Source organism: Amblyomma americanum, chromosome 5 (genome assembly GCF_052857255.1).
Source record: "Amblyomma americanum isolate KBUSLIRL-KWMA chromosome 5, ASM5285725v1, whole genome shotgun sequence".
NCBI classification, from domain to species: domain Eukaryota; kingdom Metazoa; phylum Arthropoda; class Arachnida; order Ixodida; family Ixodidae; genus Amblyomma; species Amblyomma americanum.
Genome location: NC_135501.1, coordinates 176,580,350 through 176,602,575, shown reverse-complemented (window position 1 = coordinate 176,602,575; position 22,226 = coordinate 176,580,350). Strand labels below are relative to the sequence as shown.

Sequence of the window (22,226 nt, the reverse complement as noted above, 5' to 3'; positions counted from 1 at the left end):
TATACCCTTCAGCAATTAACACTAGTCCCTTAAAAATTTAAAGAGACCTCCTCTGGACTATAGTTTTATAGTCTCGAGACAGTATATATATAGTCTGTAGACTTATGGCCATACACATTTAGTAGACTTGTCTATATACAATGGATACTCCTTGAATAGACAAAAAGAAGTATCCATAGGAAGGCAACAGTGCCTATAAGAAGTCTATAACCATTATTATAAGGGCTTAATGCAATGAAAACTGTGTTGTTGAAGCAACTGCGCTCCTCTAAAGATTGGCTGGAAGCAGAGCCCAAGCACAAGCGATACAAGATGGGCGCGGACTATCGACAGAATTTAACTGAAAAAGGCCAGGACGAACGAGTGAACAAGTGTAGAAAAAAAAAATGTTCCTCGTCAAGCAATATCTCGGCGCGGTCAGTTCAGAGAGAAGCTGTCACAGGAATTTCTGAAGTGTGGTATCTGTTTCGGTCGTTGTTGATGGGACGGGTTTTTGTGTTAGACGAGCAATGCGACTGCCGATAGTGGAGATACAAGTGACCTCACGCATTCTTCGGTGACGTCAATATTATATTGACATTCATTACACTGACGGTTATTCGTGATTATGTCTGCTAAACGGCTTCTGTCTAAAATGATTATAGGACATATCGCTACAGAAACACGTTGAACACTTTTGAGCTAACGGCCACCGAAAGCGCGCGCGCGCGCGCGTGTGTGTGTGTGTGTGTGTGTGTGTGTGTGTGTGTGTGTGTGTGTGTGTGTGTGTGTGTGTGTGTGTGTGTGTGTGTGTGTGTGCGTGTGTGTGTGTGTGTGTGTGTGTGTGCGTGCGTGCGCGTGTGTGTGCGCGTGCGTGCGTGTGTGTGTGTGCGCGTGTGTGTGCGCGTGCGTGCGCGTGTGCGTGCGCGTATGCGTGCGTGTGCGTGTGCGTGTGTGTGTGCGTGTGTGTGTGTGTGTACGTGTGCGTGTGTGTGTGTGTGTGTGTGTGTGCGTGTGTGTGTGTGTGCGTGCGTGTGTGTGTGCGTGCGTGCGTGCGTGCATTTCACGAGAATCGAAATCTCGCCAAATGACACCACCGCCTCCAGCAATGGTGCGCTCATGTTCACTGCCAGCTGTTCAATGTCAACGCACACCCCAGAAGTGCCAACACCTACACTCTGTGAAGCTGTATAGCAATTAATTTCCTCTTGGCCCGCTTGCGCAGTATTCATCGGAAGCAATTAAATCGACGCTCATGGATCACGCAACAATAATCAACAATAATCGGCGCGGGAAAAGTAATCAGTGACGCTGCATTCCGGAGCCGATCATTTTTATGACGCCGTTAAAGGCGACGGAAGCGCCTCCTAACGTGTCCCAACAACCGCTCATGTCAAGAGCGGAGTGCAATCACTATGTTCCACGAAGATTTCATGCGCGCTCTGCGGATATATGTCAGGAGCTCAGCACCGTTTAATAAAAAGTTGACAAATGCAAACAAATGACATAAAAATTCAAGACATGCGAGGAAAAATATTTCGCCTAATCGGCTGTGCGGCTAGTAGCTGGTTCGATTCAACGAGTTGTAGGTCGACATTTTTTTTCTTGTCGATACAAACAGCTTAATATATAAATAGCAAAACGTTAAATTTAGTAGCAGTGTTATACAAGCAAGTTCGAAGTTTACGCCGAATTTCACTTCAATGCTAGCGTTTCAAAAAGTTATGGCGACAAATTGAGATTTTTATTTTTAGAAATGACCCCAATTCAGAAACAGAAACGAAGTCAGCCCCGCCGCGGTGGCTCAGTGGTTAGAGCGCTCGACTACTGAACCGAAGTTCCCGGGTTCGAACCCGACCGCGGCGGCTGCGTTTTTATGGAGGAAAAACGCTAAGGCGCCCGTATGCTGTGCGATGTCAGTGCACGTTAAAGATCCCCAGGTGGTCGAAATTATTCCGGAGCCCTCCACTACGGCACCTCTTCTTCCTATCTTCTTTCACTCCCTCTCTTATCCCTTCCCTTACGGCGCGGTTCAGGTGTCCAACGATATATGAGACAGATACTGCGCCATTTCCTTTCCCCCCAAAAACCAATTATTATTATTATTAACGAAGTCAGATTTTACTAATAATGGAAAGCTATTCCGTTTATCTCACTTTTGCAGAAACCGCGAGAGCGAGAGGTGCCTGGTAATTAGGGCCAAAAAATCCTGCACGCAAATCCTGCGCCAAATCAAAAATGAGCCAGATCCTGCTCATGTGCGGATCAAAATAAGCAAAATCCCCTGGTGAGAGGCTTCTTTGTCAGCTTGAGCTTCGTAGGTTCCGACTGTTCCGAGCTTGGCTTCGTTTATTCCTTATCTTCCCTACGCTTATAAAAATGATCCATGGACGGACAACCCTAGAGAACAGTCTATAGGCAATACGATGCCTATAGACAGTCTATAGATTTATGGCCATACACTTTTAGCAGACTGATGTCTATAGACTATGAATAGACAAAAAGAAATATGTACAAAGACAATAATCTATAAGAAGTCTATAGACAGTCTATAGACATTTTATAGACAGTTTATAGACTTCTTATAGACTATTGCCTTTGTTGATATTTCTTTTTGTCTATTCATACTCTATAGACATCATTCTGCTAAATGTGTGTGGCCATAAATCTATAGATTGTCTACAGGATTCGTAGTCTATAGACTGCTTATAGACTAGTGCCTTTATAGATATATTTCTTTTTGTCTATTCATAGTCTAAAGACATCAGTCTGCTCAAAGTGTACGGCTATAAATCTATAGACTGTTGATAGGATTCGTATTGCCTATAGACCGTTCTCTAGGGTTGTCCACAGACTTTATAGACAGAATTCTATGGACAGTCTATAGACTAAAAAAATCATAAGGGCAGCGCCACTTTGTCATCGACCGCGAAGGATAAGAAGAGAAGGGCGGAAGATCTGAACCCAGAAGACGACGATCAGGGTGGGATCATTAGCCCCGTCGCTGATGAAGCAAGGATGCGCCTCGGCTATAGTGAACGTTAAAGCGTTTAGTTGGTCTAGTTGACAATCACTTTCCCTTTCCGAATTCATACAAGCGAAATAGCAGACGCAGATGGGCGCCGACAATACACCCTAAACACGAATACACCTATATGGGAGTAAAAAGGGAGTAAACTGTCCTCTAGGGCACTCCCTTTTATAAAAGGGAGATGCGCTAGAAGGAAGGTTACTCGCTCTCTACTCAGATCTGTTTAGAGTGTACTAGCCGTCGTCCCGTCGTTTTGAGTCCTGCACGCGTCTAACATTTCGCTGCCACTAAAAAATTTACGGTGGTACTAAAATACGTTCTATAGATCCCGTACATACTACCTAGTTCTCATTTCCGCTGCCGAAGTGTGAACAGTACAAAAGAGTGCTTCCGCCTCAGTGCCTGCGAGAGAACCCAGCTACTCGTATTCACTGGCTTATATCGAAGCGCAGCAACGCCCCTTATTACGCACAGTGAGTGTTCGAACTGCTTTCCTGCTGCAATTTGTAATAATAATAATAATTGGTTTTGGGGGAAAGGAAATGGCGCAGTATCTGTCTCATATATCGTTGGACACCTGAACCGCGCCGTAAAGGAAGGGATAAGGGAGGGAGTGAAAGAAGAAAGGAAGAGAGAGGTGTCGTAGTGGAGGGCTCCGGAATAATTTCGACCACCTGGGGATCTTCGCAGAGCACACGGGCGCCTTAGCACTTTGCCTCCTCTGCAATTTACAGCATAATCATTTTAAGCATTATTTTCGTAGACAAAGCTTGAAAACAACTGCAGAAAAAAAAAGCTTTCGGAAATAAACGATCAAATCCAGAGTTTACACGCTCATAGTGATTAAATTATTTGCATAATTTTTCATTACATCGTGATGTACAGTTGCTCGAACTAACATGCAAAGCATATCATATAGGAGCTTGTATAGCGCTGCCGTTTGCGCGGATAACAAACTTTTCGCGTTCTTCTCGGTTTGCGTTTAGAAAAATTGAACTCATTTAGAAAAAAAAATAAATCTTGAAATACCAGTGTTGCGCTGTAGGTTACAAGCACTGCGGGACTCCTGCGTTTTTTTTTTTCTTCCTTTGGGTATCGCCCGACGTGCGCACACAACAGCTTTTTTTCTGCAGCCAGTGTGTTGACCCACACGACCCACGTGGTTGTGACTCCAGTAATACGAGTTCAATAATCAGAGAGAAAGCACCGATACGTGTACTAAAGCAGGATATGCAACCTAAAAAAGAAGTTGGCAACAATGGGCCATGATACGCGCCGTCCTGTGTTACTCCGCTGACCGGTCACAACAGTAAACGAAATCAGCTTTTAAACGTCTGTGTCAAGTACAAGCCTGAGGAATCAGAATTCTCGACCTGGTAATTTCGTCCTGTGATACGCTTCTCGTTTAATTAACACTAACAGCTTTAACAACGTACTACTCTTCAGCCGTGAAGTAATCCTGTGCGGCGGAGTCTCGCCGCAGACTTGAGATGTATCCGACCATAGCAGACCCGAATGCTGAGTGCGCAAAGTCTCCAAGTACCTGCGCGAGAGTTTTAGAGTGTGAGCTCTACTCTTTTAATGACCTTCAATGCCTCACAAGGTCAATCCGAACTTAACTGCGTGGTGATATGGCCCAAGCTACGATACCATGACCAGTGATTATATGACTATGACCATTGGGCACCTGACCTTAAACTTTAACACTGACCTTGACATTCGATTTCAGGCAGTGGGCACCACATCGACAATGACATTCAATGCCTCACAAGGTCACACCGAACTTAACTGCGTGGTGGTATGGCCCAAGCATGGTAGTATGACCACGTGACCATATGACTATGATCACTGGGTACCTGGCCTTGACCTTGGTCCTTGACGTTTAATTTGACCTTAGCATTTGATCTGAGACAGTGGGCACCACATCGACAATGACCTTCAATGCCTCACAAGGTCAAACCAAACTTAACTGCGTGGTGGTATGGCACTAGCTATGGTAATATGACCACGTGATCATATGACTGACCATTAAGCACCTGACCTTGATCCTTGACGTTTAATTTTACCTTAGCATTTGATCTGAGACAGTGGGCACCACATCACAACGACCTTCAATGCCTCACAAGGTCAAACCGAACTTAACTGCGTGGTGGCATGGCACTAGCTACGGTAATATGACTACGCGATCATATGACTGACAATTGGGTACCTGACATTTGATTTGTGACAGTGGAGACGATGCTTAACAGAACATTCGCTACTATAACGAGGTTCAAGCGACGTTTAACCCCAGCCATTTTTTTTTTAACTACACAGAAGGAGATGAAAGCTGCGACCTTCAAGGTCAACGCGCCGTTGTTTCCCTAAAAAGTGGCGAAACTCGCACGCACAGCAGCCCCGGCCGGGGTTCGATCCCCCGACCTTATAGATCAGAAGCGGAACGATAGAGCCACTGAGCCTCCGCGGCGGGTGAAGGAGCGGATTGACGCGACAGACAACCAGGCCAGATAACCTCTCCTCCTCATACGACATTCGCCCGAGACGGGGTAACACGCGAGAATCTACAAGCCACACACAGGTGCGGTGTGCTCGTATGCAGGCTATAGATTTACACGGGCTTCAAAGCCGCCGCCTACCGCTCATATAGCTTCCGGTTAAACGTCGAAAGAGCTGAGCCCACACCGAAATTGGCCGAGATGGATTACACCACCGCCTAAGCTACGAAAAGGAGCACTAAAAAAAGTAAAACAGCGAAAAATGAGAGCGCTCTCCGTCACAGTTCGTTTCTGCGAACTAAAATGCGGCGGCGTATCGGAGGAGTTTTTGGACGCCTAAAAGGCGAAAGTAAGGATTATGATTTGAACTTTTTACCGCGTTGGTTACGGCCGAACAAGATGAGTAAATTTTCCCCGGTGTAATGGTTACTTGCTCTGCAATAAATACGAGAGAGCAAAACAAAACATCGCTTCAGCAAGCTAAGCCTGCGTGTATTTCATTCAGCCTCCCGGCAAAGAAAACCGCGCTGTAGTTGGACACAACTCAGGCAAATGCCCTCCTAAAGGAGGTCTTCCAGCCAGTGGCATCGACAGACTGCCACGTCGTCGTTGCTAATCCCCCGGCTCCTCTGTTAGCGTGACATTTCAGGAGGGTGGGTGACAGCTGGGCAAAGGAAGAGTTAACCGAACTAACCGAGACATCGCGACAAACAGTTCTCCGCCATTGGCTAGACGGCCTCCTTCGAGGGGCATTTGCAGCGCTTAATCCTCGATTCGTACCGACTACGCACACCCTTTAATCCGAGTAGGTACGGTTTAGGTTTATTTGGTTTAACGTCCCAAAGTGACTCAGGCTCCGAGGGACGTCGCAGTGGAGGACTCCGGAATAATTCCGACCACCTGGCGTTCTTTTACGTGCACTGACGCCGCACAGTAAGCGGGCCTCTAGTATTTTCCTCCATCGAAATGCGACCGCCGCGGCCGGGATCGAACCCGCGTCTTTCGGGTCAGCAGCCGAGCACCATAACCACTGCGCTACCGCTGGGGCTAATCCGAGTAGGCTCGAGTTCAAAGTGATCACCTTCAAGTCGCGTCAGCCTGTACTCCATACCAGCCGCGGTGGCTCAGTGATTAGGGCGCTCGACTACTGATCCGGAGTACCCGGGTTCGAACCCGACCGCGGCGGCTGCGTTTTTATGGAGGAAAAACGCTAAGGCGCCCGTGTGCTGTGCGATGTCAGTGCACGTTAAAAGTCCCCAGGCGGTCGAAATTATTCCGGAGCCCTCCACTACGGCACCTCTTCCTTTCTTCTTTCACTAAAGCGTTAATACTTCACAACAACTGTTAGACAAGCTACCACATTTTAGAATTCTACGGTATTACATCAGATGTACACCTCATGCTTTTAATATGTGCACAATTTTCCCCATCAATTTACTGTTCAGTGTTTTGCTTTTTTAGTAATTTTGTAATGTATAAGTAGTACTGAATAACTGTATAACTATAAGCACTGTATAACTTCTATTTTCATTATTCTGCTTGGTTGATGTATATGCCTACTCACCCCTTTATATCATATGTGCGTCGGCGCGGAAATGTGTAACGGCACGATTGTTTCTTGTTATTACTACTTGTTATTACTACTACTGTGTTTGCATTTATATTAGCATTTTGATTAACAACACAGGAGGTCCCAGTACAGTCGCTGACTACGGGTCCTCCTCCTGTATAATTTCCCCAGACTGTATTTTCCTTCTTGTATAAATAAACACGATTCTGATTCTGACTCCCTCGTTTATCCCTTCCCTTACGGCGCGGTTCAGGTGTCCGCCGATATATGAGACAGATACTGCGTCATTTCCTTTCCCCAAAAACCAATTATCATTATTATTATTATTATTACTCCACACGTACAGGCCGACGCAATTTGAGAGTGAACACACTCGTGCTTTTTCCGGCACCCACGCGGGCAAAGTAGTCCACGAGCATCGAACTGCGACAGAACCACCGAGCAAAGGGTACGGGCCTCGATCCGCCGCTCGTCACGAGAGTCGAGAGGCGAGTCCCGGGGTCGACAGAGGAACGGGCGCCCGTATCCGCTTCCTCCTATCAAAACCCCCACTGGGTGCGGAAAAGGGGAGGGGTGCGTCGCGCTGGAGGCGAAAGCCGTGCTCTTCTCCAAGGAGGCCGCAGCGCGGAGAAGGCGAGGGTTTCCAAGGCGGAGATAACGGGATCCCTTCATCCGCGCAATCGCGCCCTTCCCCCAACCGCCCTCCACTCCCTGCACGCACGCGCGCGCCGACGGATATATTGGCAGGAACACGAAACGCGGTCAGGACGCCGCATAAAAATGCCGCGCCTTTTCTTTGCTCGCGTGGTATGCACGCGCGACGCCGCAGCCTATACGGCAGCCAACGGAGGTCCGCGCGAATGCTTGCAGACTCTTTGAAAGGGGATATGCACTGCACAAACACTCCCTCGGAACTTTATAAAGCTAGACTCTAAACACGAGTGCGCCTACATATTGGTGTAAAAAGGAAGTAATATGTCCCTTTTATAAAAGGGAGTGCGATAGAGGTCAGCTTATTCCTTTTTCACTCCTCTCTGTTAGAGTGTATTTAGAACTCTCCCTCCATGGATACCTCCATGGAACCCGCCGCGGTGGCTCAGTAGTTACGGCACTCGGCTGCTGACCCGAAAGACGCGGGTTCAATCTTAGCCGCGGCGGCGGAATTTCTATGAAGGCGAAATTCTAGAGGCCCGTGCACTGTGCGATGTCAGTGCACGTTAAAGAACCCCAGGTGGTCGAAATTTCCGGAGTCCTTCCACTACGGCGTCCCTCATAGCCTGAGTCGCTTTGGGACGTTAAACCCCCCATAAACCAAACCAAACCTCTATAAGTGCACAACTGAACTTCTGTAAGCCAACAAGAATTTAACGACCTTAAACCACTAGCACCACTTTTGCGATTGCGACCGGCGTCATAATACGCTCGGCAACTGAGGTTGACTGAAAGGTTACCAGACTCAAGATTCTGCAGCAGCAGATGCTTGCCAACACCTTATCGCCTGATGAAGAAGGCAACAGTGATGTCAGTGCTCAAACGCGACTCTCATACTCTGTCCCCTCTGTCCCCACTTTACGTAGTCAGGAATCAGGTTGTCCTTTTTCCGGAATAAATTCAACGATTCACTTATTAGACTCGCAAAGACTGGCATGAGGGACAAGTGTACTGGTCGCGGAAGTGCAAATCTCCAGTAGAAGACAATCAAAAAGTGGCTCGCCTATGTGAAGAAGATAATGCAAAAAAGCTTCGTTTGAGTGTATAGCACCTCTAGATTCCACCAGTTGATAATAATATCAGTTGCAAACCTGTAAAGCTCCACGACTGGCACGTCTAGCGAGATCGACCCCAAGAAGAGCTCCAGCTCCGGCCGCGGTTGGAGCGGAAAAGGCAACAACTGATGTCTACAGGCAAGACATGCTGGGTTTGGTTAGGTCAGCTTATGGTCTTCAATAATAGAATGTTACTAAAGTTCGCTTCAAAAACAAGACATCACCAGCACACATTTCCTCCGGAGGCTAAGCAGGCTGAGCGTTTCAGATGCCTTCAGCAGCTATAGCTTCCACTCCCGCACGGGGCGCGGACATCTGCGGAGTTGTTCAGACGTATGGAAAGCTAACAACGCGCTGGATCTCATCTCGAAAGATGAGGTCCTCGAGAAGATTTCGCAACTGCAATAATTACAGAGAGGTGCGCTAGACTGGTTCGGCACAGCGTCATTAAAAAACCACGTCTAACTAGGAAGCACAGATGTAAAAAAAACGTGAATCCGTCCTTATGCAGAGGAATGGTGTCTGCTTCCTCCTCCACCTGACTCGTCCTTGAATCCTCATATATTCCATCGCTTTGCGACCGACTCGATGTATATTCTCATCGCGACGATCGCGGGGACCTACACCTCCTGCAGAGACACCGAGAACGCGACAAACGCGCAGACGCGCATGCACACACGTCAGCAGGTGGGCGACCTGCCAGCTGGGACCTGGAGCCAGGAAGGTCCCACGGAAGAAAAAGCCTATAATACGCAGCAGGCGCCAACTTATACGAAGTGCCAATGTCTTTTTTTTTTCCCCAAACCGCCGTCGAATGCGAGATGATCGCCAAAGGAGGGGCGGACGCTTGTAATGTAGAATCGAGCGAAACACCTGTCGAAAAGAACGGCGGAACTGCGCCCAAAAATGAGACGAAACGTTTTGCCGCTTTGTCGTAACGAAAGATTTTGTATATAGTATTGTATTTTTCTGCAGTACTTTTTGACTGCACTACACGTAGTCAGCTATACACCAAGTCTGCACTACATCTAGCTAGCTCTACACCTAGTCTGCACTAGACCTAGTCTGCACTAGACCTAGTCTGCACTACACCTAGTCAGCACTACACCTAGTCAGCACTACACCTAGTCAGCACTACACCTTGTCTGCACTACACCTTGTCTGCACTACACCTTGTCTGCACTACATCTAGTCTGCACTACACCTTTTCATCATTATACCTTTTTGTCTGCAGTACTTTTTGTCTGCAGTACTTTTCTGTAGTTATGTCGCCACGACAACAAAGAGCACAACACAGTACAGAAAATTTTGTTGTTACGTTACCACTAAACTTTCTATTGGTACAACAAACTCGCGACCAAATATACTACGACAGAAAACTGTCTGCCGTTTTTCGACTGCAACAGCTCGGCTCCCGGATTCTCTACGCAGCTTAGAGGCTTCACACAGACGGTGAATGTACACAATCGCCAAATTAGCAGTAGGAGTAAGAGTACACAAGCTAAATAGTAATAATAACAGTGCTAGTAACAACAGTAACAACAATACTGACAGCAGTTTGAGTAATTAGTATTATGGTAGCACGTGGTGTTTAACGCCCAAGCGCTGCACGTGCAGAGAAGCCGCAGTGGAGCGGAGGTGGTACACCACCCGAAGATTCATTAAACGATCAGCCACAAAGAAGGGGGGGGGGGGGGGGACGGAAAGACCGAAAAACCCAACCGTAACTATGCGCGATGACAGCGGCGACAGGAACACCGCCCACAGCGGCGGTGCGAAAATGCACTGCAGACGGTCGTTTCCTGGCGCCAGTAGTATGTGGTGACCATAACTGCAAAGTTCACCGGATAACGCTGTACACTTCAGTTTTTTGTTATCGTTGTACAATACAGATGTACACTGCGCCTAACATACTCGCACCGATGACAAATACGTATGTCCGCGTGCAACGCGACTAACCATTTCGATATAAGCATCGTTTCGCTATAAAACAAAGTACCACTAATAACCACACTTCTGCACTGAGTTAAACGCCAACGTTATATTTTTTCCCGTAGAGACCCGATTTCCTACAGCCAAGATTTTAAGATCGAATTTTTTTTTTCTAACCTTCACATCCGTAGCGTGGGCCACACACCTTCCAGTCCGCAGCACACGTTTCTGCGACTATTACCCCTGCCACGCGACAGACGCGAAGGTTTCCGAGTAAGCAAACACACACAAACGTAAACCACTCCAAAGCCGTCCAATAAGCGGCATGCATCGGAAGCCTGCGTATATTGTAGAGTCCCCGAAGTACACGCACTGTTTCATAAGACTCGATACAATATTTTTTTTTACATGTAATAATGCCTCGATTTTTTGAGAAACATTTTTCGAGTTGCGCTAGGACGCTCGGCGACTGATCCGGAGTTCCCGGGTTCGAACCCGACCGCGGCGGCCGCGTTTTTATGGAGGAAAAACGCTAAGGCGCCCGTGTGCTGTGCGATGTCAGCGCACGTTAAAGATCCCCAGGTGGTCGAAATTATTCCGGAGCCCTCCACTACGGCACCTCTCTCTTCCTTTCTTCTTTCACTCCCTCCTTTATCCCTTCCCTTACGGCGCGGTTCAGGTGTCCAACGATATATGAGACAGGTACTGCGCCATTTCCTTTCCCCAAAAACCAATTATTATTATTATTATTATTACTGCGCTAACTGGCCAGAAGGATACCTCATTTCAAGCCCATTCGTCAGCATTACGTGGCTAATTGCCGAACGCGTTCCGGTCACCGGTCTGATCGTTACGCTCGCATTACTCGGCACCGAATAAGATGCAACACCCTGTACATATAATATACATCGCGGCCGTATACCTGTCGCGGTCGGAGTCCCGCGACGACTGGAACGAGCTGAACACCAGTTTCCGCAGCGAGCTGCCGATCCTTCGCCGGGGCTCCACGGAGGCGTACACGGGCTGTTCCTCGTAATAGTACCGGCCGTAGTCGCCGTAGATGCCGTAGTCGCCCTCGACCCTACTCAACTCGTACGGTTGCGTAGGCTCCGGCTGTCTTTCCGGTTGCGCCCGTTTCTTCGACTTCATGTTCGACACTTTTTTAACGGGGCCCGACGACCCGCTACCGCCAGACCATGACCGATCACGTCAGGTTACCGCCACACTAACACACAACGAGGCGATCGCACCGGAGTCTGCACAGATCGCCACCGCCAACCACGATCATTACACGGACGAGACCAAGCGACGACTGAAAAGCCGTCGCAATTAGGTTGGGATGAAAATGCGAACGATAAGAAGAAAAACAAAACAGCGATCGAAAATAATAAGCGATAGACAAACGGCGGAAGGCGCTTGCGGGAACGCGGTGGTGTGGTAAATTAAAGCAGCACAATGGAGAGATCGATATCGGCGCCGACCGATTAAAAAGTAAAGTACATAAAACAAACAGGAGCGGGGGTGGGGGGGGGGGGGGGGCAGGCGAACAAATACGGGAGGTCGAGCGCATTTCAAGATACTAGCGCGGGTAACTTTGTCGCTGACAACGGTACATACGAGTCATCTAACCACGAAAAACACTCGGCCATCGGTCGCGATAACTGCGCGATGAGCGGGCTTGTGTATGCATGTAGGCAGGAGCGCGAGCGTAATACGGAGGTCATTAGGGAAACAGGAAGCCGGGGGGGGGGGGGGGGAGGGGGGGGAGGCACGTTGCATGTCTACACCGCATAGACTCGCGCCAAAGCTCTTTAATCAAAATATTTTCCCCTGTAACAACACAGGGTGGCCGAGGTTGTTCCGGAGCCCTCCACTGCGACGCGCCTCGCGTACACCACGGTGTCTGGTACGCATCAACCTTGAATTAGAGCGTTTTTTTTCTTTTTTATAGTTTATAGCGAACACACCACTTGTGAAGGCCTTCCAAATGGAGTCTTTATTTATTTATTTATTTATTTATTTATTTATTTATTTATTAAATACTGCTGACCAGTGGCCCCGCCAAAGCACGGAGGGCAATTACAAAAAGTAATACACTGAAGAAGGATGGATATCTGGGCGACTTGGCAATAGTTGTACATTGTTCACTATGTGGCAGATCACCCACAAGGAACACAAAGTACAACATGCACCTAAATGGAGGTAGATTTTTGTGGCGAAAAGTCGGTTGTGGCCAAAAGGCTCCAGTATACAACGAGGTTAATGGTCCACAGTGGTCTTAAAAGATACGTTAAGGATGCAAATAGTTCATACTTCAAGCACTACCTCTGGCAACGAGGAGAGAGAGGAAAGTTGGCCACAACCCGCTATGCAGGCGGTCAGCCTGCAACAAAGGCTTTCGACGAACAACCAACCTAACCACGGCCAAATGCGTAGAATGGCAACTCAACCTAACAACGGCCAAATGCGTGGAATGGCAACTACAAGCGCTAACGCACTAAAAAAAATTTGGAGGACGCTTAAGCTTCGTTTTTAAGAGTGAGACGCGACCGCGTGTCGCAGCGTTGCCAAGGGGGTGCACGGAACGCCATCGCCCGTTCGGCGCGACGCGTGGCCCGTTGGACAATTGGAAGGAAAGGACGCCTGTTGCATGTATCTCAGTGGACATCCGAACCGGGCCGTAAGGGAAGGAAAATTAAATTATAATTGGTGTTTAGGGAAAGGAAATGACGCAGTATCTGTCTCATATATTGTTGGACACATGAACCGCGCCGTAAGGAAAGGGATAAAGGAGGGAGTGAAAGAAGAACGGAAGAAAGAGGTGCCGTAGTGGAGGGCTCCGGAATAATTTCGACCACCTGGGGATCTTTAACGTGCACTGACATGGCACAGCACACGGGCGTCTTAGCGTTTTTCCTCCATAAAAACGCAGCCGCCGCGGTCGGGTTCGAACTCGGGAACTCCGGATCAGTAGTCGAGCGCCCTAACCACTGAGCCACCGCGGCGGGTAAGGAAAATTAAATGAAAATTGGTTTTAAGGAACGGAAATGACGCCTGTCACAATTCTCGCTGGACACCCGTAACGCGGCGTAAGGGAAGTCCCTTCCCTTACGGCGCGGTTCAGGTGTCCACCGAGATGCGCTAGCTACCAATGAGCAGTTTTCTTTTTAGGCCTTTCGAGTTACGTGAAACACCCTTTGTGTATACCAGACCAGCCAGCTGCCTAGTGCCTACCGCGCATGTGCAGTGGTACAAGTACCCTCCCCCCTCCCCTTTCCAGTGGTTAGCTCCTCGCGACAGTGTCGACCGCCGAAGGAAACCACATTCCGCGCTGTTACGCTAACCTGCACTCCAAATTTCCCGCTTGCCCGCCGCGGTGGCTCAGTGGTTAGAGTGCTCGGCTACTGATCCGGAGCTCCCAGGTTCGAACCCGACCGCGGCGGCTGCGTTTTTATGGAGGCAAAACGCTAAGGCGCCCGTGTGCTGTGCCGATGTTAGTGCACACGTTAAAGATCCCCAGGTGATCGATATTATTCCGGAGCCCTCGACTACGGCGCCTCCTTCTTCCCTTCTTTCACTACCTCCTTTTGCCCTTCACTTACGGCGCGGTTCAGGTGTCCAACGATATATGAGACAGATACTGCGCCATTTCCTTTCCCCAAAAACCAATTATTATTATTATTATTATTATTATTATTATTATTATTATTATTATTATTATTATTATTATTACGCTCTCCAAAGCACGCAACCGTTTCTACACGGGTGTCGAGCTACACAGACATCGCGATTTCGAAAATCTCGCGATAGTTAATTAACTACAACAAAGGTACAATCACACTGCATTATAAGTGGCGGCGAAAGAAAAGTTCTACAGAGACTTCTGTACAGGGTGTTTCACGCTGATCGATACATACTAATTAGAAAGTGTAGTAGTCCGCATTACCTATAAGTATACAATTAATGTTCACGAAAGCGCTTTAACGATGTTTCCGCCTTTTCAGATAACTAAGTCTCAAAATCGGTGCTCCGCAGTTCAGGTACCATTTTTATTAACTATCGAGTAAAATGGAGTACCCCACGTGACGCGCGAAAAAAACAGAGGCACCCGCCGCGGTGGCTCAGTGGTTAAGGCGCCCGGCTACTGATCCGGAGTACCCAGGTTCGAACCCGACCGCGGCGGCCGCGTTCCGATGGAGGCGAAACGCAAAGGCGCCCGTGTGCTGTGCGATGTCAGTGCACGTTAAAGATCCCCAGGTGGTCGAAATTATTCCGGAGCCCTCCACTGCGGCACCACTTTCTTCGTTTCTTCTTTCACTCCCTCCTTTATCCCTTCCCTTACGGCACGGTTCATGTGTCCGCCGACATGTGAGACAGATACTGCGCCAATTTCCTTTCCTCAAAAACCAATTTTCAATTTTCTGCGCAGGTTTTTTTTTCCTTTGTTTCTCGGGGCCACAGCAACAGCAGCGTCGACGACGCGAGCAATGCCACTGAGACGCGTCGCGCTCTCGCGATCGCGCCACAACGCGGTACGTGTCGACGCGTTAACGACCGTCCCCGTTCTAATTTGCATTTCGGCCTCCGCACGGCTGACGTCAACGATCTCGCGCGTGCGTAAATTAAAGCTCCTTTCTTTCTTTGCTTGTTCGTCACTGTATACGCTCTTGAAAAAACGCGGCCCAGCACAAAGACAATGCCCGCGACACTGCGGGTTCTAGTGAGGGGACTCGCGCGGCCTCTTCAATTAATGAGATCGCTGATAACCTTCGCCGAGATTTCGCCTCCTCGCTGCAATAGTTAATTACGTACGAAAGCGTATAGCGTAGTCAGCGCGCGCGATATGTGGCAAGTGCGCAACGCTGGAAAATGAACGAAACACGCACGCAACCAAAGCAATTTCCAGTCGCTATAGCGAAACACTGTTCCAACGCGACGTCACTACCACACATTCAAGCAGCGGTCGGCATGAGTCGACACGACACCTCCTCTGCACTTGTACAAGCGATCCGATCACGCGCGTCCAGAGGCTACAGGTTCGACTGCCGCGCCATTAAAAAAATTAAAGGTGCACTTAAGTCTCCTTACGTGCGGAAATGCAAAATCATTTCGAGTTCCGCTGCCTCCTTTGTTAGTATACGTAATAAAACGTCGATGGTATTTACGTCATTAGTTGACCAATTAACTAAAAATAACAGTGTTAATCATTAGTCATTGGTAAATAGTCTGCTTGATTATTAGACAATTAAATTATTACTTTTGTTATTCGTTTAATTATGGAGGAATACGGCGAATTACTCGGAATAATGAGCGACATTAATTGCCTTATTATTATACCAATTTGTTTAGTAATTCAGTCGCTCAAGTTTTCCATTCAATTATTATTAATCATAACTCATAATTACGCTCTCACTGGATGATCGACAGTACATGAGGACACGCTCTGTCAATAGCCCGTGGTGACGCATCCTGTCCATGCCATTCATGATGCCAAAAATGCTTTCGCATTAATTAATACAACTACAGTGATGTCGACATGCTGCGCACATTGTTGACACAGAGTACGGTCAACTACAGAGCACAATTCACTAAAGAGGAACGTATGTCCTGCAGCGAACATTTCGCCTAAAAATGCAGACGACGACGATGGCATATTTTCGACAGCTACATCGGTTTTTATTATTATTATTAATTGGTTTTGGGGAAATGGAAATGGCGCAGTATCTGTCTCGAATATCGGCGGACACCTGAACCGCGCCTTAAGGGAAGGGATAAAGGAGGGAGTGAAAGCAGAAAGGAAGAAAGAGGTGCCGTAGTGGAGGGCTCCGGAATAATTTCGACCACCTGGGGATCTTTAACGTGCACTGACATCCCACAGCACACGGGCGCCTTAGCGTGTTTCCTCCATAAAAACGCAGCCGCCGCGGTCGGGTTCGAACCCGGGAACTCCGGATCAGTAGCCGAGCGCCCTAACCACTGAGCCACCGCGGCGGGGACATCGGTTTTTAGAGAAGCCACTGCAACATCTTGGCCTTTGTTTGAGCAGCCCAGCAATGTTGTCGTTTGGAGCCACCATACTTAGGCACAGGCACAAGTTTGTTTTTACCGCCGTCCAAAATATTTTAATGGAATCATATCGGCTACCATGGTAAAAAAAATTTGAATATTATTTTTATTCTGACAATTATCATTATCATTTAACCACTCGGCTATAAACATCAGTCTCGATCTTCTGCATGCGTTATGCCTTTCCCGTTTCATTTCGCCGTTCCTTTTTGTTTACTTCTTCCTGCCTTAGCATTCATTTTATTTTCGCCCAGGAAATATTTATCTGAAAACCTCTGTGCCCCCAAATCTTGGCCAATCCCCCTATGTGGGCATGTGTCATTGTATGACGGCAACAACAACAACTACATCGGTTCTTGTTTCAAAAACATCCACTATCGTTTCCAGGTACAAATAGCCTGTGGGCGTCTGAAGCAGCTTTTATGCTCTTGTCACTTTTCTGCGCACATTAATAAACACACAGGAAGCCTTTTTCGAGACAGGGGTTAAATTTTGTGCTGCCTGCAACGACTGGTTGGTTTTAAAAATCCTTTGATACGGTCGACCTTTTTAGTCGCCTGACACAGCCTGCGCCACCTCAATGTGCACGTTAGCGTTCTGCGCACTCCATATTCCATTACCCAACCACATTCCATTACTTGAAGTACGCAGAAAAATTTACCGTCTGTTGTGTATGCATAACCTTTTAACACATAAACTAGACATACCCCGCTCTGAAATTCTCAAACAATTGTCGCGCCGAACACACCATTCACGAATTCATTTGCTGGAACCCATTTTTGCAAAGACTGACTCATTCAAGCACAGTTTTTTTCCACGACTGCTTCCGACTGGAACTCTCTTCCCGAGGCCATTTTCCAGTCCTCAAATTTTAGTAAAGCTCTTGAGAAGCATTTTTTCGATTAAATGAGCGTTGTATTTCGTTATTCTGCTCATTGTTTGTAACCCCATGTATTTTCTTAGTATTTGTCTTTTTCAATGCCTTGTATAGCCCCTCCTGCATGGGCCAATCTATTGGCCTGCAGTATTATGAAATAAATAAATAAATAAATATCCTCTTCATAACGGAGCGAGATATCTCTCTTCGCTGTTCACCGAGGGGGACACTAGGCATACACTTCGTTTCTCGTCAGAGTCTGAAAACCAATGCCCCTGTAGAGGGACAAGGGGTCTGAAGAGGATACAGACCCGTTATCGCGCCATGTATAGGCGCTCTCACAAAGCCCACTATATACGAAAGCGTTTCAATAACCGAAAAAAAAAGGCGGGCCCGCTAAGGTAACGAAAAAGAATTCAAACAAACAAACAAACAACAACGGATGGAGAGCTAGGCGCGTACGACTTTCTGCCACAGATTCACGCACGAGCGACGATCTTTTTTTTTTTTTCGAACAACGATTTCGCCCAGTGGACCGAAGCGAAATGCATGGAGGGCAAGGGCAACGCCCAGTTAAACAGGAGCTCTACTTTTTTTAAAGCCGAACCTTTGGGCTTTTTAAAATAGAGACAGGCTGGGTAACCTCGAAGCTACTCTTGTACACTGTTCGAATATACACACACCTCGCCAATAGCAAAAAAAAAAAAGCAAGAACGGGCAGAAACTAACACAGTCCAAAGCCCTGGCCGCACTATTCAATGTGCGCAATGTCGACACACTGTTCTCAAACGACTCCGCGATCTAAGGGCTCCACTTTAGAGGAAGAGTCTTGCCAACAAACTAAATATTAAAAAGCGTGCGAAATATGATGTCCAACAACAGATTTACTGCATAAGTACCTAGAGGTGCGCGTTTGCTTGTCCTGTGCCGCTCACTCCCTATTGGCTAAACGCGATCGCATGGCTGAAAAACGTCCATGCACTGCGGAGAAGCCAACTCCTTTACATCGTTTAGCACTCGACCATTGCCGACAGTCCATTCGTACACACACTGCTCTCGGGCTTTGCGGCATGTCATTTTGTCCGAGTGCACATGTTCACTCAATACAATGTTTTCTTATCAATAACACGCAATTGTTCGCCGATGGTTAACAAGAAAACGTTTCTGATTTGTGGCGTTTACAACAGATGGCGCCGCCCATCCACTACATGGCGAGAATTATGTTCGTAACTCATTGAGATAGGCCTTTGTGCAGCCGACGCATACTAGCAAGTTTAGTTAGTTTAGTTTATGGGGGTTTAACGTCCCAAAGCGACTCAGGCTATGAGGGACGCCGTAGTGAAGGGCTCCGGAAATTTCGACCACCTGGGGTTCTTTAACGTGCACTGACATCGCACAATACACGGGCCTCTAGAATTTCGCCTCCATTGAAATTCGACCGCCGCGGCCGGGATCGAACCCGCATCTTTCGGGCCAGCAGCCGAGCACCATAACCACTGAGCCACCGCTTCAGAGACCCATTTCCCAAGCATTTCACCCTAGAGAAGCCAAGCACCAGGCCAGGGGGAAGCTTGTACCCATTGTATCACCGGTGGGTACCCGGTGGCACTGGGGATCGAACCCCGCACCTTCCGCATGCGAGGCGGATGCTCAGACCACTTGTGCCATGGCGCTCTTTTGCCAAAGCTGCCATTGCGCCATAAAAATGCACCATCATCATCAGTAAATACAGCAATTTTATTATTATAATTGCAGAGTTTTTCCGCCGATAGGGCAACTGGTATAAGCAGCGATTTTTCCGCCTCGTGCCTGTTTTCCTCGCAATCCCCGTTGTAATTTTCCTCCACATTCACCCCATAACATCGACATAACATCGACATGTTGGAAATTATCCAGCGAAAATCTGTTAGATTCATTTTTAACAAATACCGTTCCACTGACTCACCAACCGCTCTGATGGCGCAACACAACATACAGACACTGCAAACACGAAGAAAAATTCAAAATTTGAAGCTACTTTACATACTCAAAAATAACAAACTTTCCATGAGCCCTGATCCATTTATTAAACCCTGCACAACGCGACTGACAAGAAATCATCACCTGGAATCACTAACACCGTACAACGCTAGGGTCGATGTTTTTAAATACTCATTCTTTCCGCACACAATAACACAATGGAATGAACTCCCACCTGATCTACTAAACAACATCGATGCCTTCGACAAAATTGCTTGTTGACAGTTTCCGGGTTCAAACCCGACCGCCGCGGCTGCGTTTTTATGGAGGCAAAACGCTAAGGCGCCCGTGTGCTGTGCGATGTCAGTGCACGTTAAAGATCCCCAGGTGGTCGAAATTATTCCGGAGCCCTCCACTACGGCCCCTCTTTCTCCCTTCCTTCTCTCGGTCACTCCTTTATCCCTTCCCTTACGGCGTGGTTCAGGTGTCCAACGATATATGAGACGGATACTGCGCCATTTCCTTTCCCCCCACCAAAAAAAACAGAACCAATTAGTTGCTGAGTGCTTGACCCGCCGCGGTGGCTCAGTGGTTAGGCGCTCGGCTACTGATCCGGAGTTCCCGGGATCGAACCCGACCGCGGCGGCTGCGTTTTTATGGAGGCAAAACGCTAAGGCACCCGTGTGGTGTGCGATGTCAGTGCACGTTAAAGATCCCCAGGTGGTCGAAATTATTCCGGAGCCCTCCACTACGAAACCTCTCTCCTCCTTTCTTCTTTCACTCCTTCCTTTATCCCTCCCCTTACGGCGCGGTTCAGGTGTCCGCCGATATATGGGACAGATACTGCGCCATTTCCTTCCCCAAAAACCAATTATTATTATTATTATTATTATTATTATTATTATTATTATTATTATTATTATGAGTGCTTGTTTCTTGTTCTGTGCCATTATTTATATTTGTTCTGCGATGTTACCTGCTGCATTTCATTTATGCCTTTTTACTCATCCTGCCAGGACCAATCTAGGGTCTGCAGTATACTGTAAATAAAATAAAAATATACCCCCGCGAGGGTATGTGCCATGTCTGCTGAGGTCAACAACAAACCATGAATTAAGATGAAGCAGGTCTGAACAAAGCTAAAAGTGTAGACCAACGCGACCCATTAATAACTGTTCCCGGTTTGCTTTCAGCCCACGGGCACAGCTAGACGCCAATGCGAGCCCGACAGGTGATGGTGTGGACGATGACAGAATGCAGCCACCCTTTTTCCGAACAATGTATCCCCCCCTCGGGGGCAAAGACGCGGCTCCGGGCGTCGTTATCAGCACCGGCAATAGGTTGGCTCCTCGAAAGCAATGTGCTCGCAGGTCGGCGCGAATGCTTATCGCAACTCGTCGGAAGACGCTCGAGAGATCGTCGTCGCCACTCTCCACACGGGTCGGCAACGTCAATCCACAGATTACGACACCGTCAGACCGCATTTCCCGCACAAGTCGGCGTTTCAACACTTCACCGTACATACTGTATATCGCAAAAAAAAAAGTGAGGACGTGGCGATTCATACAAACGTTTCTCACACGACATCCATTAATACTTGATTTTTTTTTTTTTGGTTTAGGGTTTATGGGGGTTTAACGTCCCAAAGCGACTCAGGCTATGAGAGACGCCGTAGTGAAGGGCTCCGGAAATTTCGACCACCTGGGGTTCTTTAACGTGCACTGACATCGCACAGCAGACGGGCCTCTAGAATTTCGCCTCCATCGAAATTCGACCGCCGCGGCCGGCATCGAACCCGCGTCTTTCGGGGGTTCAGAAATCAAAAATTGATCTTTGGGGAAAAGAAAATGGCGCAGTATCTGTCTCATGTATCGTTGGACACCTGAACCGCGCCGTAAGGGAAGGGACAAAGAAGGGAGTGAAAGAAGAAAGGAAGGAAGAGATGGAGTAGTGGAGGGCTCCGGAATAATTTCGACCACCTGGGGATCTTTAACGTGCACCGACATCGCACAGCACACGGGCGCCTTAGCGTTTTTCCTCCATAAAAACGCAGCCGCCGCGGTCGGGTTCGAACCCGGGAACTCCGGATCAGTAGTCGAGCGCCCTAACCACTGAGCCACCGCGGCGGACATTCATTCATTCCCACTTTCCGGACACTTCTTTCCGCGCGTACAGTAGCCACCCCATGGCCACCGCTCGTCCCAAGTATTTTTTTTTTCTTGTAGAAAGTAGAAAAACAAAGTTTCAAGATAATATAAGCGCAAGATTCGGACACAGCTCAACGATAAAAAGGCAAATCCCGTTCAAATGAAGCCTACAGCCAATAACGTCGACTGTGGTTAACTCCAAGTCGCCCCTGCTTAATCCCCTGTCACGCTACAGGGGATTAGCCACGGATTAACCACGTTGTCATGAGAACCGGTCGACGCAATTCGCTGCAGGGCCTCCTTTGAACGGAACGTGGCGCTTCGCTCTTGAGTTGTATTCCAATAGTTGGTTCATCGAGAAACTTAACCAAGCTTCAGTTATACGGCAATGAAGAAGCCGTCAG

At 47.9% G+C, this 22,226-nt stretch overlaps 1 protein-coding gene across 8 annotated transcripts in view; it reads right to left on the bottom strand.

Annotated features, from left to right (window-relative positions):
- The window catches only part of ena (ENAH actin regulator enabled), a 137,257-nt gene that overhangs the window by 112,455 nt on the left and 2,576 nt on the right, over window positions 1-22,226 (bottom strand). For 2 of the 8 annotated variants that reach the window (XM_077665921.1, XM_077665920.1), the window contains exon 1: window positions 11,696-12,035. The exons of 3 other annotated variants lie outside the window; for them this stretch is intronic. In XM_077665921.1, coding sequence (XP_077522047.1) covers window positions 11,696-11,922 — 227 coding nt within the window. In that variant the 5' untranslated portion in view covers window positions 11,923-12,035. Of the gene's footprint in view, window positions 1-11,695; window positions 12,037-22,226 lie in introns of those variants that run through there. 3 more of the 8 variants (XM_077665919.1, XM_077665922.1, XM_077665923.1) reach the window with 3 other exon arrangements.